Genomic DNA, 20,362 nt, shown 5'->3' with positions numbered 1-20,362 from the left:
AACACGAGATGAACAAACCTTAAAGATGTAACATTAAGTAGACAAGCCAACCACAAGAAGGCCAGTATATTTGAAGTAGTCAGAATCCTGGAGGCAAACTGTAGAGTGGCAGCGCCAGGGCTGAGGGAAATGGAGAAGGAGTTGGCTGTTTCATGAGTGCAGAGACTCCTGACACATACCAACATCTCTAGAGTTCTGTCTCACAACAATGTGAAGATACTTCTCCACTGTAAACTTAAAGATGTAACATCAGTAGAGTAAACTTGATGTATTCATTCCTTTCTGGGCTGACCATCACACTCAGGGTCTTGCACATGATATGCGTCTGCCCTACCTACCATTGAGCTACATCCCCAGCCATTGGTATTTTGAGACGGGGCCTCCCAGTGTAGGACAAGCTAGCCTCAAATGTGCTATTCTCCTATTTCCAAAGTGCTAGGACTATAAAATCCAACATATATGTGGTTCTTTTTTTTAATTTAAAATTTACTTTTTTAACTTATTCACTTTACATCCCACTCACTGACCCCCTCGTGGTCACCCCCTTCCCCTCCCCTTTTTCTCTGAGCAGGTGGAGGCCCCTCTAGGTATACTCCCCATTCTGACACTTCAAGCTAATAGGACACATCCCACATACAGGCAACAGCTTTTGAAATAGCCCCCGATCCAGTTGTTCAGGACCCAAATGAAGGCCAAGCCACACATCTGCTACATATGAACAGCGAGGCCTGGGTCCAATCCATGTATGTTTTTGGTTGGTAATTTGGATTTTGAGACCCCCAAGGGTCCAAGTTAGTTGAATCTGGTGTTCTTCCTATGGAGTTCCTATCCCCTTCGGGGCCTATATGTGGTTCTTTCAAACCACAATAATAATGACAAATGAAAGCTAGGTGGTAGTGGTGCACAGACAGGCAGATCTCTATGAGGTCAGCCTGCTCTATAGAGTAAGTTCCAGCACAGCCTGGGCTAACAAAGAAACCCTGTCTCAAAAAATAATATAATTAATTACTTAATAAGTGAATAAACAAATTAATCAATAAATAAGCCAATTAATTAATTAATAAGCAAACGAACTCTACATAAAAATAATAAAATAAATAAATTAATCGATTAATTAACAAGCAAATGAACCCTACATAATTAATATACAATAATAAAAAATAACTATAAAAATGTGTTGAAGTTGGGTGTGGTTGGGTGTGAGTTTAGTCCCAGCACCTGAGAGGCAGAAGCAGAAGGATCTTGTGAGTTTGAGGTCAGCCTGGTCTAATAGCAAGTTCCAGGACCACCAGAGCTACACAGAGAGACCCTATCTCTAAAAAACGACCACAAAACAAACAACAACAAAAAAGGTGTTGGGGCCACTTTATAGAGCATAAGAGTTTGGTTGTTGGTTAAAGATAAAATCTTGTCTTACTTGCCTCTTAGGTATTGTTGGCCTAGTGTCCAAGGCAGTGAAAGAAAAGGTATCGATGTCCTGTGATTACAACTTCTGTCCTGAAGAGCTGCCTGTACTCCGAATCTACTGGCAAAAGCACGACAAAATGGTGCTGGCCGTCATCGCTGGGGAAACAAAAGTGTGGCCCGAGTATAAAAACCGGACTTTCCATGACAACGCTAAAAACTATTCCCTTAGCATCCTGGGCCTGGTCCTCTCAGACAGGGGCAAATACACCTGTGTTGTTCAGAAGAACGAAAGAGGAGAGTACGAACGAAAACACTTGAATACTGTGGAGCTGGCCGTCAGAGGTTGGTAGAACTCTCCAGTTTACTGTTTGTAATGTCCTTAAAGGAACATGTCTATTGTTGAGGGTGACACTTTGATCAGAGAAGGATATGTCTCATTTTATATCTGAGGGTTGGGTCGCTAGTTCTACAGAAAACCTGATGGATCAAGGTGGAAACCTATATCCGTGCCCTTTTCTTGTAGCTGGGATCCTTCAAGGCCACAGTATCCATCCCAGGCACTCTAATGGCCTGAGATGCCGTCTGACTCGCAGGGGCATTACTGTGATGTGGAGTGGCCGTCCTGTGAACTGCACTTGAGAAGTACCTATCCTGTTCTGAGTATCAAGTTAATTAGGTCACAGATTTTTTTCTTACTTTTCTGAATAATTTGCATTCCTGCCTTTGTTCATAAGATATACATACTCTTCTCCACTAAAAGTGACCAAAACTTGGGTTAACTGAGTCATCTCAGATATAAAGAGCCAATCTATTTTTAAAGACTTATTTATTTTTTAATTTATACACACACACAAACACACACACACACACACACACACACACACACACACACACACACACACACTGTAGCTATCTTCAGACACACCAGAAGAGGGCATCAATCAGATCTCATTACAGATGGTTGTGAGCCACCATGTGGTTGCTGGGATTTGAACTCAGCACCTCTGGAAGAGCAGTCAGTGAGTGCTCTTAACCACTGAACCACCTCTCCAGCCCTAAAGACTTATTTTGTTTTTAACTGTGTGTGTGTGTGCTCATAGCAGCCAGAAGAAGCTAGATTTGTAAGCAGTTGTGGGCCACCCGATACGAGTGCTGGTGACCGAACTTGTGTGTTCTGCAAGATTAAGTTAAGAGTGTATATTTAACTGCTGAGCCAAAGGGCTAAACTTCACAGTCTTGTAAGACCTTCAAAGTAGTTCCTTTAAACACTTTATCTTGCAGAAGGGCTAGAGAAAGAAAAAGCTGAGGCTGCTATAAGCTCAGTCAGACAGGAAAAGGTGGCTCTTCCCGAGCTAACAATTTCTCAGGGAAAGCACAGAAACAAACAAACACCGGTTGTGACTGGGAACATTAGGTCCGCAGATTTGTTACTCCAGGTTAAAAAGCTTGTGATATCTGGTTAGAACAAACAAACGTAACATTTTCAAGCATCAGAGCAGTAATAAGGTAATGAGTAGAAAGGAATAATGTCAACTATAAACAGCTCAGGAAACTCATCAAACTTTATTTAGGAACAAGGTTCCTTTTTTTCCCCTCCCTGTTTTGGTTTTGATTTTTGAGACAGGGTCTCACTATGTAGTGTTGGCTGGCTTTGGAGTCTAGCCTCAGACTCAGAGAGATTCACCACCAAGGACTTTTCCTGGCAGCTCTACACTGCATTCTACCTTCATTTCTCCCAGTTTCCCTGGGCAGCTCTAGAAGCTTTCCTTGACAGCCGATTTAATGAGAGCATCCACCTAAATGTATCCTGTGTGTCAGGCCCTGTGCTGAGTGATTTCTAATAATGGTGTCATTTCACCCCTGCAGCCTGGGGATGCGAGTTTTATTAACCCATCTACAAACTAAGACTTAAAAAACAAGTAAGTGGCCCACAGTCACAAGGCACATCTCCGTCTAAGAGCTGCTCCTGACAGCGACTGACCTCTGCTCATACGAGCGCTGTACTCAGACTTCCAGGATGAAAGCTCAGTGTGACTGAGTGTGACTGAAGTGGGGGGCTGATTGCCGCAGGAGAGGGGAGGAGAGCGTGAGAAGCAAGTGGTAGGGGGTTTCCACATGTGATTCAAGTCTACTTTAGTATCTTACTGGAGGTCAACATACAAATGAAATCAACTCCAGGAGGCCTCCTTGTCCCTTTAACATGTCAGAGTAGCAAGGAATTAAAATATAGTGGCTGTGATTATTTGGACATAGTTTTATTTGAGTACAACAAGCCCCCCCCCCCCTCTCTTTTTTAGAAAATGAGGAAGAGTCTTACTCTGTAGCCCAGGGTGGTTTCAAACTCATATAGTCCAGGCTGACCTCCCACTCTTCTTACCTCAGCCTCCAAAGCAAAACTGCCCACAGGTGTGGCCCACCATGCTCAGCTGACCTTACTTTTTAAGAAGCAAGGGAGTATAGGACATGGACTTAGGGTGATGCATGGATGTTGAGAACTGGAGGTCCAGTAAAGGCATGACCATGTGAGTGAGTGGCCATGTGTGGGCTCCTGTCTGTTTTCTGGTTCTCAGGTTGAAGGGTGGCTTCACAAATGTTCCTTACAAATAAGCAGCTAAAAGGAGCCATGGGTATTTTTCCAGTATTAGGAGGAAAGAGAGGGATGGGCCAGAAGGGGGCAGTGAGGAGGGCTTCTGGTGTTGAGAAATGTGACTGCAGCTGTCAGTTCTGCCACAGGGTTGTGAGTTCCCCAAATCCATTAATTTATCAGATAAAATTATACACATCAGTCACTTCACATATGTGCTAGTCTGTCTATCTATCTATCTATCTATCTATCTATCTATCTATCTATCTATCTATCCATCCATCCATCCATCTACCCATCTACCCATCCATCCATCCATCCATCCATTCATCCATCCATCCATCCATCCATCCATCCACCCATCTACCCATCCATCCATCCACTCATCCACCCGTCCATTCGTCTGTCTATCTATCTATCTATCTATCTATCTATCTATCTATCTATCTATCGATCGATCGATCGATCGACCGACCTACCTACCTACCTACCTACCTACCTACCTACCTACCTACATACTGACCAATCAATAGATCTATCAAATTTTTTTTGAGACAGAGTCTCTCTATAAGGCCTTGGCTGGCCTGAAACTAGCTATGTAGACCAGGCTGGCCTCAGCCATAGAAATCCACCTGTCTCTGCCTCCTCAGTGCTGGAACTAAAGGCGTGCACCACTCTGCCTGGTTATCTTATTTTCTAGCAGACAGGGTCTTCACTATGCTTTCCAGGCTGGTCCCAAGCTTATAGCGTTCAAGCAACCTTTCTGTCCCAGCCTGGGACTCCAGGCTGTACTACCACACTTGACTTGGTCCATGACCCTTTAAATCCAAGTCTAACGTTCTAAGGTAGTCATAAAGAGAACAATTTCCAGAAATAACTAGGAGGGACTCAATAAATATTATCAGTCTTCTTTTCTCCTCTTACTATAGCAAGCCTTCCATTAACATTTCCCACATGATGAACCCATTCCTTTCTCTACCTCATTTAAGGTGGGAGACAACTGGTGTGGTCAGTTCAAAGCAACTCTTTTACTAATGAATTATGGAGTCTTGCAAATGCAACCTTATTTTGTCATTTTCACTGAACCTTGATAATTTATTTAACATATACCTAAGCACACAGACCTGCACCCATGTATAACTGTATACTTGTTCTATCTCTAGCTGACTTCCCTACCCCCAATATAACTGAGTCTGGAAATCCATCTGCCTACACAAAAAGGATTACCTGCTTTACTTCCGGGGGTTTCCCAGAGCCTCACCTCTCTTGGTTGGACAATGGAAGAGAATTAAATGGCATCAATACAACAATTTCCCAGGATCCTGAATCTGAACTGTATACCATTAGTAGCCAACTCGATTTCAATATAACGTTCAACCACACCATTAAGTGCCTCATTGAATATGGAGACGCTCACGTGTCAAGGAACTTCACCTGGGAGAAACGTAAGCAACATTACACTGGGAAGTAACTATTGGATAGGACTTAGAAGTATAACTCAACAGCTCCATTTTAGAATTGACCATACTGATTTTGATGGTAGTTTTACTCATTTTAGACATACAAGATGAGTGATTATGATTTGCATTACTGGACAAGTGTAATAGTGATATTACTAGACTAATTTTATTTGAATAAATATTCAACTTTTATAGGCAGGCCTAAGAACTGCTAACCATCTTGTAGTCATTTTACAATTTATGTAATGTTGTCTTTTTTGAAAGCACTAAATTTTGTCCTTCTCATCCCCAAACCCTACTTGGCATTTTGCTTTAAGTTACATGTTCCCAGTGGTCCCATGGTACCAAAACCATTGTCTTTTTTGGAGTGGAATTTTGATTTTAGAACCACTGGTGCATCTGGGTGTGGTCAGAGCACTGGCTTAGCACACCCAAAGCCCTAGGTTTGATTCCACCTACTGGCTCATCCAGGATGAAAGTCTTTGAGGACAATGCCCAGGGCAAAATATAGGTCATTTTGAGTCAATAATTTACCGTATAGGTAGTAAGCTTCTGAAATTCCCTTTCTCTAAAGGTGAACAAATAAGACAAAGAAATTCTTTTTACACAAATATATGTAGCTTAAACCCATGGCAGGTTATCACAGGACTCACAGACTTGAAATGCAGATCCGACTGAATGGCTGATATACAGACGTGCACTCGGGACTCTCCTCCCATCTCAGCCCCAGTCTAAGGACATCTATGTCTGCACAGTACAGAAGCAATGGTGTATGACAGTCTTCGACACACGTGCATTAAATGTGCACTGTGGCAAGCTTGTGCCTGCCTCTTTATTTATAGTTGAGATAGTTATGGTAGCTTATAGGTTTCAGTCTAGTATTTGATTTGCTCTTCCAGATCCGAGATTGATTCTTTTAATCATTTTCCTTTGTATGTAATAAGAAAATTTCCTGAAAACATTGGTCAACAATTCAAATCTCAATCACATTTTATGTATTCTAATATTTTATTTAAAAATGTCTTGGCTCATAAAGTGAAATGGTTTATTAACACAGGGTTTATTTTTACTTTATGGCTCTAACAATTTTATAGAATTTGTTTTATATATATATGTATATATATAAATAATATATAAGTATATATATAACAAATTTTATATTATTTTTAAAGGTGGGGTTTATGTTGAATTCAATCTGTATTCATAGCATAAATATAGTTTACTTTGAATGCCGTTTTGGAATGTGGGTATATGTGAAATTTAGGACAAAAGTTGCTGGAACTTTTTTAGAAAAAAAATCATATAGTACTTTAGATTTCTCAGGTCATACAGACACTATTCTGGAATTAGAGAAATGGGCTACTGCATCCCATTTGGAACTTTATTTTTTAAAACGGGTGGCCGGTCAGCCTTGGCGCAGGCATGGTTGCTTTGCCTAGTTATGGAGTCTGTTTTTCTAAGTGGGGAGCTTTAAAGAAAAGCTACAACTCTCACTAACTGGAAGCCATTGTCATTTGGAGTAAGAGTTAACAAAGTGATCATTTGTGAGCTGAGTTTGGAGGATAGTAGGTAGAAAGATAAGAAAGATCCAAACTTAGGCAGGTGATGGGGTGGGGCTTGGAATCAGGAGTCTTCCTTCAGATGATAGGAAGGCCATGGAAGCCCACTGGGAGGTGAGAAAAGGAGAATGTGTCACTCTTGCTTAGGTGGCTAAGGGCACCACTCACTGCAGTGGTACAAGTCGGCAGCAGATGACGGACTTTGAAAAGGACACAGTGAACCAGCTCAGCAGTTAGTAGCACGGGCTAGTCTTACAGACTAGCCAAACTGTCTTTGCTTTCCAGCACCCACATGGTGGCTAACAATCACCTGGAACTCCAGTCTCAGAGGAATCAGATACCCTCGGCTGGCCTGTTGTGCCCAGATATACATGTTGGGAAAACATCCATACACATAAAAATAAAAATAAATAAATGTTTAAAAAAAGAAAACAGTCAATTTAGTTTTGATCAGCTGTCCTCCAACCATTTTGTTATCAGCTGGATCTATAATACATCTGGGGTCCAGAAATGAGATAAGAAATGTAATTTTCAAGCTCAGAAAGGAGATGGTATTGCAAGCTTTGGGTGTGGGTTAGATGTTACAAGCAGACCACACCCACACAAACACCTCAGAAACCATGACATGTGCAAGCTGAGAAGAGAAAGAAATGCCTGCAAAGAAAGATGAGTGTGACAAGCAAAAAACAGGAGCTGAGGACAATGGAGTCCATGTCAAATGCTCATCTGAAAGCCCAAATCTATCCAGGAGGCTCGGTAATGGAGAAAGTTGCAACTGAGTTAGTGTTTAATGATTTCTAGTAAGCCATTCCAGAGAAGCCAGAGAGGCGGCGTTGCTAATATTCCTGCCAAACTGTATCCCTGTCCTTTCTTCAGATGTTGCTATTCCTCAGAAAGACTGAAAAACAAATGACATGCCTGCTGCCCCAGTGAGAACTGGACGGCAGCAACACACCAGCCTCCTTCTCCCCCTGCCTCGGTGGTCTTTGTATCCCTCTTTTGCTCCCTGTGAGTCTAGAAGTTTATCAGAAGCTAACCCATAAAACTGACTTCCAGGATGATCCATTAAGACCAATTCTTAGCCATTCTTGGTTCTTCTAGTCCTCCCAAAACTTAAGCCTGGGAGGAGAAAAACAAATCTTGAGGAGAATGTGGAGCACCTCCCGAACCTTAAGGCAGCCTGTGTGCAGTGTGAGGGAAGGTGGAGTGTGTGAGGAGAACATGCAAGAGAACGGGAGGAGGCATAGTAGACCCGGAGGAGAAAGAAGTAGGTACGTGTAGATTATGACATCACTGGCCTGGCCATATCAGCCATAGAAATGAGCTACGAAGGCAAGACAGCCTGTACGGTTTCTTCGTAGAATCTTTCCTCACGCCAAGTTCACTCGGTAGGTGCAAAAAAATTCGAGTTACATTTGTTCATGTGTAGTATCCATATCATTTGGATAAAGAGTCGTGCGAGGGAATGCTAGTGCAAGGGCATGCTAGCAGTTGTGTGTCCATGAAATGATCTGGCCAAGCAGAGGTTCTCGGCAGGCACATACTGAAGAGGCATAGGGAGGGAACCCAGCAGTAGGAAGAGCATCGCAACTGATGCTCTTCTTTCTTTTCCACAGCCCCAGAAGGCCCTCCTGATAAAAGGAACAAGATATCGTCACAAGAGTCAGCAGGACTCGGTGTGGGAATACCAGTCTTCCTCATTATGTTGTACTTCATCTATAAGTGCAGTAAGTACTTCTTTTATTCCCATGATCAGTTCCTGGAAAACCAGACACCATCAGTTGGTTTCAGCCATCTTCATTATACCAGTCAGGCCTCTGCTCACATTTGCAGCAAATCTCCAGCAACTTTAGATACGTTTTCTTTTATTGTTCTCATCGTGTTCTCTCCATTCACTGTTTAAAAAAAAAAAAAAAAAAAAATCCTGGGCCCCTACTCTGCCTAGCATTCTTCTAGGCATTCAAATTCCAAAACCAGGAAGTCATTGCTCTTAAGATCCAGGCTGAGAGCTCACTAGAGTGGCGCCCATCTCTCATCGCTGCACTCGTGAGGCTGAAACGGGAGAACGGAAAGCTAGAAACAAGACTGGGTTAAAAAAAAAAAAAAAACAAAAAAACAAAAAAAAAAAAAACTTTGAGGCTGGAACAAGACCCTGTCTTAAAAAGGAAGGATGCATCTGAGATGGATCTTGTCAGTTTCCCATAATTTTCTATTCTCTTGGAGTGATGACTACTTTGAAAGCATCTCTACTGCTGACTGTTTTCTTTAATCTTTGCATTCAGAGGAGAGGCAGAACGGCAAGATTTGAAGCAAGAGCCTTTCTTTGGAAGAGGCCATTAAGACTTGATAAGTTAGGGCTGGAGAGATTGCTAAGCAGTTATGAGCACTGACTGCTCTTCCAGAGGTCCGGAGTTCAATTCCCAGCAACCAAATGGTGGCTCACAACCATCTGTAATAGAATCTGATGCCCTCTTCTGGTGTGTCTGAAGAAAGCTACAGTGTACTTATATACATTAAATGAATAATATTTAAAAAAAGAAGAATTGATAAATTAGAGGCCATAAGTAGTTTTTACCAAAACTCATGTCCCCGAAATGCACTTTTGTATCAAGGATGAAGTAGTTGATTAGAAGAGACTAGGGAACTATGGGTTTTAAAAATTAGGGACTTAGACACAGTTTGCCCTCAGTCTCTGACACTGATAAAACGGATTCTATTTCAGACCTATGGCCATAATCATCCTGAAGCTATCAACTAGACTAGGAGTCACATACACTGAGCAAATAAAATTAGAAGACCAACATCTGCTTGATAACCTTCTTAATAATTTCATAACCTTCAGCATCCAAAAACAACAACAACAAAAAAAAAGGTTAAAGTTCAGATAGAAGTCACCAGATACTATTGTAAGAAGAAATCAAACTGAAGTAATTTTGAATAAAACTTCCATTTTGAATTGGGAGTCAAAGAAAGTTTAAGTTTCCAAGACCTCCCTGGATGAGTGACATCTTGGTTGACCAGTTGAACCATGGATGCTGGACTAGCTGCCCTACACACAATTGAGCAAACTACCAATAAGAACAAAATATGTATACCACGAAGAGATGCTTCTAGCAAACACCCCTATCCCTGAATCATGATTGCTGGGAAATGTACTTGGCACAGATGATTATGGCTTGTGATTTTTATGCTTAAAATCTCAGTATCATTCTGCATCAGGGTTGTAGTTTAGCTCCCCAGTCTGTTCTGCATCCCTGGTCAATCTGTAGTGGCTTGATTACAATGAACTCTTCTTTTCTGCACCGACTTGGTATTTTGAATTGTGTTGGATCCCAGAGGACCGCATAACACTATGCTATGAGAAGCTCACCTTAGGGGTAGGATACAAAACTTGGCGGGCTCATAGTTTTTCTAATACGAATTACTAGTCTTACCCTCCAGTGAAGTGTCTGTCATCCTCACCACTACTAGTATTGACATTTGTGAACCAAATACTACTTGGTTACAGTCGTATTCTACTATGTAATGGGTGTCCCTTCATTTCCCCACTGTCTTAGTCAGGGTTTCTATTCCTGCACAAAATATCATGACCAAGAACAAAGCTGGGGAAGAAAGGGTTTATTCAGCTTATACTTCCACATTACTGTTCATCACCAAAGGAAGTAAGGACTGGAATAGCAGGGCAGAAAGCAGGAGCTGATGCAGAGGCCATGAAGGGATGTTACTTACTGGCTTGTTTGCTTCCCCTGCCTTGCTCAGCTTGCTTGCTTTTTTTTTTTGTTGTTGTTGTTTGTTTGTTTTGTGTGGGTCCTTTATTTCTTTTTGTATATTAGGCCATGAATTCATAGGAAATGGGCTCCAGCAGCTCAGGTTCTTTTCCCTTAGTCCTCACAAATTGTGTGTCTTTGGGTGGTGCAGGCTGGCACTTCAGCTGAACCCAGGTGCCCTTCTCCTTGGCTTCATTTTTCTTCTGATCAGTCTCCTTCACCCGCTTCAGGAAGCCATCTCTGCTCTTTGAATGCTTGATGTGCTCAATCCGCACACTGATCCTCTTAACTTGCTTGTTTACAATGGTGCCCACAGCATGCTGAGTGACATTGTAGACTCTTCCAATTTTTCCATGGTAACACTTATGGGGCATTCCTTTTTGAACAGTGCCCACTCCCTTGATGTCTACAATATCACCCTTCTTGTAAAGTCACGTGTTTCCTAAAAGGTCTAGAGAACATATAGCGAGTGCCTCTCCTCTTTCCCTTTGTGTTCATCATGTTGGTGAGTTAACTGAAAGATGGCTGCCACAGCTGAAAAGCTCAGCCTGCTTTCTTATAGAACCCAGGTCTACCAGCCCAGGGATGACACCACCCACAATGGACGGGCCCTCCCCACTTTATCACTAGTCGAGAAAATGCCTTACAGCTGGATTTCATGGAGACATTTCCTCAACTGAGGCTCCTTTCTCTGTGATAACTCCAGCTTGTATCAAGTTGACACAAAACCAGCCAGTATACTCAGCTTCTTTCAACAAACAACAATAACAACCAAATGTCTTTCAGGAATTAACAAATGTCTCTGGAAACAGGAGAGAGAGAGAGAGAGAGAGAGAGAGAGAGAGAGAGAGAGAGAGAGAGAGAGAGAGAGAGAGAGAGAGAGAGAGAGAACATGATTTATGGGCTCCTCATTTGTTGTTATAATTTATGTTATCTTCAAGGAAGTTGTTCCAGAAGAAGAACTGAGACAAGTGGAGAAGCAAACAACCACCTTTACATAGGGCCTACAGAAGTATCAGCTGAAGAGACTGTCTAAAGGTAGCCATCTGCCTTCCTTTGGCTCTTCTCTGCCCATGTGGGATACATGGTATTGCGTGGTTCATGAGGTACCATCTTCCTTTCAGCACCATGCTTGTTAATCTTTTGGACAACTTGACACAAGAGTTAACTGGGAAGAGAAAACCTTAAGTGAGGTTTCTTTCCCAGGTTGCCTATGGGCAAGTTTGCTGGGCATTTTCTTGATTGATGGTTGATGTGGGAAGTCCCAGACCACTCTAAGTGGTGCCAGCCCTGGGCAGGGGTAGAGGACCCTGAGTTGTATTAGAAAAAGAACTGTTAATATGAGAAGAGGTGTCTGGTCTTACTGCAACTCGATATACCATGTTTGGTTGATAGCTTTGAGAAGCCTGCCCCTTCCTGAAGAGAAATGGAGGAAGAATAAATGGGGTGGGGGCAGAGGAAAAGTGGGAGAGAGGGTCTGGGAGAAGAGGAGGGAGGGGAATTATGATTGGGATGTAAAAACAATGATAATTTTAAAATTAAATAAAAACGGAGTACTGAACAAATGATCGGGAGCCAGCTAGTAAGTAGTATTCTCTGTTCCTGTTTGGTTTCCTACTTGAGCTTCTCCTCTGATTTACCTCAACAATGGGAACTATAACCTATACAGTGAAGTAAACCTTTTCCTGCCCAGAATTGCTTTTATCATGGTAACAGAGACCTAACTAGGACAGAAATTGGTAGCAGGAGTGGGGTGTTATACTGACAAATCTGACCATGTTGTTTGGGGAAAGTTTGTGTCAGTGTTTAAAAATCTGGAAAAGCCATTGATGCCTAATGTTCAGTCCTTAATGGAATGTTCTGTGGAGCTTGGGAAAATAAGACCTGTGACATAAATGCAAACGATGAAGGCCTGTGAAGTTTCTAAGGACGTTGTGAGTCTCTCATACATTTTATCAGTGTGTGTGTGTGTGTGTGTATGTGTGTGTGTGTGTGCGTGTGATATTTGTGCTAAGAATGTGGCGTCTCTGCCTGCTGGGGTTTAAGAGTCAGCTGTGATTAAAGTGGAACCTTTGCTATACTAGGGCAATTGATGCTGGTTAGCTGGAACTGAAAAGTCAGCTGTGATTAAGAGACCAGTGTAACTGATGTGAAATCTACTGAGAAGCATTTCTTTGAGCTGAGCACACAGATGCTAAGGTCTGTGGGGATCAAGATTGGATCTCAAGCTGGTAGCAAAACTTGGAAATGTCTAAGAGTCTCTCATATGGAACTGGTTTTGAAAGCATGAAGAGCAGCTGAAACCTGGCATTGTAAGAGGCCACTTGTGAAGGTGAAGGCTCGCTTGCAGCGATGACCTCAGAGAGTCAATCCCGAGTTACTGAATTTTTACTCTATCTTGTCTGCTCTAGACCCAGTTGGGCTTCCCTGTGGGGCCACTCTCCCAGCTCCTCCACATGGTGGCTCTCTGTCCTACTCTCTTCCCAGGCATGGTGTCTCTTCTCTCCTCCACACTCTCCCAGCATGGCAGATATCTTCCTTCTCCCTCTCCTTCCAGTCCCAAGCCCAAGAAAGCTAAAATCCTGCCTCTGTCCTCCCTGGCTATTGACTGTTGGCATCTTTATTTACTAATCAGAACCAATTGGGGGCAGGTTCGCAGAAGATATGTACAGATACTCTATGTAAGCAGTTTTGGGGGAACATAATTAGCATTCGTAATACAAACAGCTACAGTTCTTGCCTATGCTGCAAGTAAGGGCCACATCTGGCTCTGTAACTATGCAGCTGCAGAAGTCACTGTTGATATCTGTGTTTGTGGTTCATATTACCACTAGAGAACATGGGAACACAAGGTCCCTGTCCTATTATTGATTGTAGGGTCAGCTTATCTCTGTCTGGTTGTTGTCATCTATATTGAATACCATCTATAGTCTGTGAATAGTCTCCAGGGATAGATATTTTCTCATAGTGGGGGGGGGGCTTAGCATTTATGTATAACCAACAGTCCTGTGTTAAGATGTGGGGCAAGAGGAGCTAAGAACCTGGAAAGTAGCTTCTAATAATTGCAGGGGTCCTGTTGCATGTGATGTTCAGGGGGTGGAATGGTTTTAGGAAGTGGTTGGTTAAAAGAAGTGAGACTTTGTTAGGGTGAAAGGGTGGTGGGTCCTGATGAGGGAATGGTGGGCAAAGGCAGGGGTTGGGAGGGTGCTGGTTCAGACACACTAATACTTTGTTAAGGCATAAGAGGACCATGGGTCTTGTAAGGCTATGTTGGAGCAGTTGTACAGTAAGTAGGAGTCCCTGATCATAGCCAGTGATGTAAAGCCTTAGTCCCCATGTCTTACCGGCAGTCTAATTGGTCTTCTTGTCAGCTGCCATGAATTTGATGATGAGGTTGTTGCATCTTTTCTGTAAACTCTTTGGCATTTCACCTGATCTTGCTTGTCTTCAGCAGTATATTCAGAGATGGCTGGAAATGCAGAGGGCAGCAAAGCTATCAAGATGTTGGCAGTGGGAAGCTTAGGCAGCCTCCCTTGTGGCTTTATTGGCTACCTGTTTCCTTGGGCTATTTCTTATGTCCCTTTTTGTTGCCTGGGGCAATGGATTATGGCCACTTTGAGAGGAAGCCATAATGTCTCCATTAAAGCAAGTGCTTCTTCCTATTTTTGATGGTTTTTCCTTCAGCAGTCCACAATCCCCTCACTTGGTACATGGACGCATGCACATGAGCCATAGCAAAGGCATATCTGCTGTCAGTGTAGAAGTATCGTCTTAGAGCCTGGGTTAGAGCCATTAGTTCAGTTTTTTGGGTTGAAATTCCTGGTGGCAAAGCAGTTGCCCAAATAACAGAGTCAAGGGCACTACTGCCATCTCTGCATACCTGATTCGTTCTGGATGAAGCTGCTCCCATCCGTGAAGCAGAAACATTCCATGTCTGGCAAGAGTATGTCAGTCAAGTCCAGCATGATGTTCTGAATGTGCCCCAGAACTATAGAGCAATCATGCTGCATGTCTGAGGAAGGGTCAGGTAGCAGGGTCGCTGGGTTTACGGCAGATGATGGGTTATAACATGGGAGGGGATTCAGAAGTAGAACCTGAAAGTGCACCAGTCTGGCGTTGGACAGCCACCAGCTGAGCGGATTCTTGAGGGTCTCCTCAGTAGTACGGGGGATGTGATAACAAGTGCTTGCCTCATGGTTATTTTGTTAGCTTCCTTGACTATCAGGGTAGTGGCAGCTATGATCTGGCAGCAGACTGGATATCCTTGGGCCACTGGGTCTAGCTTCTTAGATAAACAAGCTATACATCTTTTTCATGGTCTCAAAGTGGTTTGTGAATGTCTGGGAGGGTCAGGACTGGCACCTTCAATAAGGCTTTTCTTAAAGTTTTAAGTCATGTCTATTTCAGAGGTCTATTCTATTTTATCTTCTTGGCCCCTAGTGACCTCATATAATGGTTTGGCTATCTCAGTGAACCCTGGCACCCAGAGTCTACAGAACCTGGCACATCTCAGAAATTCCCATACTTGCCTTCAGGTTGATAAAACTGGGAAGCTAAGGATGGTTTGCTTTCGGGCATCTGACAGCATGTGTTGGCCCCCTTTGAGTATGTACCCCAGATAGGTGACCTCAAGTTGGCAAAGCTGGGTCTTCTTAGCAGATACTCAGTAGCTAAGTGCATCACCTCACTAACCTTAGATAAATTTGTGGGCTGTCTGGTAGCCTCTTAGAGGCTTGCCCATCAGAATCTGGCAGTAGACCCAGAGCATCTTCCTACCTTCAGCAGTGTTAAAATTCCAGTTGGGTCAAATTAAAGGAAAGGTTGCATTAATATCAGCTTGAACTAAGGTGGGCAGCCCATTTGCCCTCAGAATCAATTTCTGGGTGGCTCCCACAATCCTCTCTTTCCTCTGTCATGAAGAGGATCTGCAACAGTTGCCGACATTCGTCCCAGGTTGACAGGTGAGTCAGGAGGATTGAATCTAGAAGGCCTGTGAGATCTGCTAGTCTTCCTGAAAACAGGGGAATCTCTAAAATTTTCAACTATAAAGATTATTACTGGTAAATGACCCATATGTCATGAATGTTCTCCCCTAAGCACCTGGGGGTCCCATAGCCTGGAGGCCTAAGGCCATAGTAGAGTCAGCCCTCTGTCCAAATGGAGTCAGGAGTCAGGGGCTGCTCCTCCCTCTGCCTGTGCTGTCTTTGGCAGCAGGAACAAGAACATAAGGAAGGGGACAGAGATCCTACTCAGGAGCAGATGCGGGGACCAAGGCACCAAGGCTGACCCTCCTTTAGAAAAAGAAGGACAGGGAGTGATAAGGCTGATGACAAAGGTCTCATCCAAACAGGGTGCTTCTCTACTAGGTATTTGCACGTGGTGATATATGGCACTTGGTCCCAGTGAACCCTGGCTTCATAAACTATTATAGCCTTCGCCCTATAAATGACAGGGAGACGAAAAGTTCCCTCCTCAGGCCATCCTACTTTATAGGTGGGCCATTGGGTCCTGCAAAAAGATGGTTAGTTTTCAGGAACAAACAACCAGACCCCAGTTCTTAAAATGGTTCAGGATAAGCCCAGTGAGGTTCTTTGTGCCTGTCCCATCCTAAGAATCAAAGAAAAATTTATACAAGAGGACAAAAGCACAATCTAAATGCACACAAACACAAAAGGATGTTCCCGAGAAAACAAAAACAAAATAAAAAGGCTGTTTCAGAAGGTCTTCCTTGCTGCCCATGGGAGAACCATAGACACACACCCAGTTCAGAAACCAGATAAGAACTAGCAAGTTCTGCTTCTATTAGGGGGTAGGGAGCATCCTCCACTGGCCCTGGCTATTTGGGTTGGGGATCTCCAGAAAATCCCAGATGAGACCCCAAATGTAAGAGTCCATGATATGCTGAAGAATGATACCCCAGACTCAGTATGCAAAAGTAAAGTGTTTTACTCTGTAGACGTTCACCATGTGGGTATCTACCATTTGTCAAGATAAAGATGCTCAGTTGAGCTCACAGGCCAAATTTAAAGCATATTAGGGAAATTCCAGAGAGGGATAGGTGACCTTTATTTTAATTGGTTGGCTCCATCTCTAAGAGTGTGGGGGTCTTTGGGATTAGCTAAGGCTCTGGGGACATTCCAGAGTCATTGATGGGGTTTGGAGGGCTAGAAACTGTTGCTTACCCATTGCCCTAGCTTCAGGCCAGGTGGCAGGGCAGCTTCGGATGAAGGGACAGTTTCTGATTGGCTGCCTGGGGCCTGGGGGTTTTCCCATAATTGACTTGCCTGGACTTGCACAGTTCCTGGAAACAGATCTAGGCCTAGTCTCCTGAACTACCAGTTTGAAGCCTGCCATGGTGTCAGCACCTCTCCGTCCTCTCACCTGGTGGTAGGAGCGCAAGTGAGCCAGTCCCGAGGGTGTGAGCCCCCGAGAGCTGGCCTTACCATTTGTCTGCTGTGAGGTGGCCTGGGCACAGAGGCGATCCCTTGCCCCTCTCCACCTTCAGTAGTTGAAAGAGCTGACACCAAGGTCCTGAGAGAAGGAAAGCTAGCCCTACTCCTAACTGGCTGTAGCTTTGGGGAGAGCAGGCCCTCAACTTTACCTGGCAACATGGTGAAGCTGGCCTTGATGGTAAAGGCACAGGAGAGCCAACCCTGAGTGGGAGAAGAAGCTAGTGCAGCTCCTTGCCTGCCCCCAGCACTTGGGAGAGTGGGTCCGGCACCTGGACAGGACAGCGCAATGGAGCTGGCTCTGGATGTGTGGGTGCAAGTTTGCTGGCACTCGGGATATGAGAGTGGGAGAGCTGACCCTGCCTCCTGCCAGTGGTGGTGGCTTAGTTGGAGCTGGTGGTGCAGACACTTGAGAGCCAGTACCACCCTGGCCCAGACCCAGGGCTTTGAGTTGGCACACCCTGAAATCTACATCATCTGTGAACTGTTAGGGCATATGTAAGGGTCAGTCCTGCTGATCCAAAGCTGCAGGATGTCCACCACACAGGCCAACAACAGGATAACTGGGAGGAGTTCTAGTGAGAATCCAATACTGATGGTGTCTCAGAAGTCAGAGCCTTGAACCAGACCACTCCTCGCAATAAACAAGTGAAGGCGTATGGGCGGAGAGGTATGCTGGGAGATGCTCGCAACTGGCACACGGCAGCTTCCGCGACAAGTTTTCCCTGGTCTTAACATTTTGTGTGTGTGTGTGTGTGTTTATTATTCTGAGGGTGAGGTTGCAAGGACAGAAGACAGATACGAGGGGATGGGGAGATGAGTGGCACTGGTGCATGATGGGAAACTCACAAAGAATAAAAAGTTAAAAAAAAAAAAGAGTTGCTTTGGTTTATGGTGTCTCTTCACAGCAATAAAACACAAAACTAAGACACTCTCCTTGTCTGCTAGTTCAGTATCTTCTGCTATAAAACATTCACCTGAGTTCCTGAAGTAACTGACATTTGGCCAACTTGCTATTCGGAATACCCATTTTTCCCGGTGTCTCTCACTACTGAGGAGCACAACTCGGGGCTACTTGTGCAAACACATTATCTTTGAGTTCATGCTACTAATAAATCACTGGGACAAGTTTCATTTAAAATTATTCTGTCATGTCTTTTTCCCACCCAAAAATTCAGAAGAGAACCCAGGACCTGCAGGAGAAACTTCAAAGCTTTTTACTCTCTACAGTTAAAATGTCCATCTCTTTCTTCGCCGTTCCTCATGGCATGGTCTCCAGTCACTTTGTATGAAATTACTAGATGCCAGAGAGTGAAAAAAGAAAAGATTTGGATTTAGTCCTATGACTACTGAAGTCCTAAACGCTCTTTCAGTTCGTGGAATGAATGCGGCATTAACTCTGTGACAATTACAGTTAGTATGCTTAACTTTGTATTCCCTAAAACTCCATGGTCTTTTATGAAAGAATCAATGGAACTTTGAAATCTGAGGCTGAACTGAATATGGTGGTACACAGCTCAAAACCTATGATGTCAGCACTCAGGAGGCAAAGGCAGGAGGAATGGTCCCCAGTAATCTGCTTGTTCCAACTTGGCCCCATTTCCTACTTTTCTCCATCTCCAGCAATGCCATCATAGTAGAACTATGACAAACTCTTCAGAGTCCTATGGCTTCTCACAAGCCTTTGCCACAAGAGCCTTAGGGAGAACGTGACAAAATCTAGACCATAATCGTCATACAGGCGAAAATCCGATCAATAATCAAACCATGTGACTGCTACCTGTCTATTCCACAGCAGCTTATTTGTATGTTTACCTAAGCGCTATCTCAAATTCCTATCCTTTTTCTTTTCATCTAAACATAAACATCTAAACAAGAATGCCTTTCCCCAATGATCCTCACTTTCAGTTCTGTGATGAAGTTTCCCCAATTTATACCTAGCTGTATTCTGGCCAATCTGCTGTACTTCAGAACCAAGTCACAAATCCAGCTTTTGACGGTGTCTCTTGTGCCATCTAGTGGAGTTCATGCAGCTCCACCTATCGACGTCAGTACATCACGTACTACTTGGGTTACTTTCGCAGGCCTTGTGTCATACCCTTTTCCAGACAAGCTTACTGAGAAAAGCAAACATGTCTGAGAACTTTACCACACACACTGTAGACTGTCTGCAACACGAGGCTGCTTGGTACTTAATAAACATTTGCTTGGTGAATAGGTACTGCATTCATAATAAAAATTAGGCGGAGCTGGAGAGATGGCTCAGAGGTTAAGAGCGCTGGCTGCTCTTCCAGGGGTCCTGAGTTCAATTCCCAGCAACCACATGGTGGTTCATAACCATCTATAATGAGTTCAGGTGCCCTCTTCTGGCCTGCAGGCATATATGCAGACAGGATGCTATATATATAAAGAAATCTTCTAAAAAAATTAGGCTATTTTAGCATTCTTCAGTTATCAAGATAAATATGTTACCTCAAGTTAAATATATAGTTGGCCTCAAAATCTAAAGCATAGTATTTTTCTCTCTTACAAAATTTAAAGTTGAAACATTCATTTCTTTTGTTTCCTCAGGTCTCACTGACCTCGTCTGTCTTCAGAAACCCAGCACTACCAGTCACGCTCTGCAGACATCTGTTCTTCACCTCTCCAGCGGTCTTGCAGAGTACTGAGAGGAATGTGATGCCTACCACAGTTCCGCTGATTCCGAGAAAGGAGCTTAGAGACTGAAGTCTTTGGAAGGGACATTAGAGAAGACTGGCACATCTATCCTCCCTCCAACTACTACCACCACACACACACTCAGTGTTTTAAGATAGGGCCTTACTCAATTGCTCACGGTAACCTAGAAGTCAGTTTGTGGCCAAGCAGGCTTCAAACCTGGAGCAACCCTCCTGCACCTGTTTCCTGAGTGCTAGAATTACAGGTGTAAGCTACTGCACTTAGCAGAACACTAGCTGTATTCATGAAGACACTGAGGTTCCAGGAGGGAGCCTGAATTATGAAGGTGAGTCAGAATCCAGATTTCCTGGCTCTACCTCTCTTAACCTGTATCATTTAGACCCCAAGTTCTGAGCTCATAGTTTAATTTAAAATGCTTTTAAAGAGCAAAAGCTTAGTATAGGACTAAGAATATTGC

The 20,362-nt window shown here is 43.6% G+C and overlaps 1 protein-coding gene across 1 annotated transcript in view; it reads left to right on the top strand.

The window, feature by feature from the left end:
* The window catches only part of CD80 (CD80 molecule), a gene marked incomplete at both ends in the record, with an annotated part of 32,217 nt that extends 12,322 nt beyond the window's left edge, over positions 1-19,895 (top strand). The window contains 4 exons of the mRNA XM_080919512.1: positions 1,429-1,749; positions 5,155-5,436; positions 8,627-8,737; positions 19,798-19,895. Coding sequence (XP_080775638.1) covers positions 1,429-1,749; positions 5,155-5,436; positions 8,627-8,737; positions 19,798-19,895 — 812 coding nt within the window. The remainder of the gene's footprint in view (positions 1-1,428; positions 1,750-5,154; positions 5,437-8,626; positions 8,738-19,797) is intronic.
* Between the last annotated feature and the right edge of the window lie 467 nt (positions 19,896-20,362).

This window comes from Micromys minutus (genome assembly GCF_963924665.1).
Source record: "Micromys minutus genome assembly, chromosome: 7".
Taxonomy (NCBI): Eukaryota; Metazoa; Chordata; class Mammalia; order Rodentia; family Muridae; genus Micromys; species Micromys minutus.
Note: the sequence above shows the minus strand (reverse complement) of the source record. Positions and strands in the feature narration are given on the sequence as shown.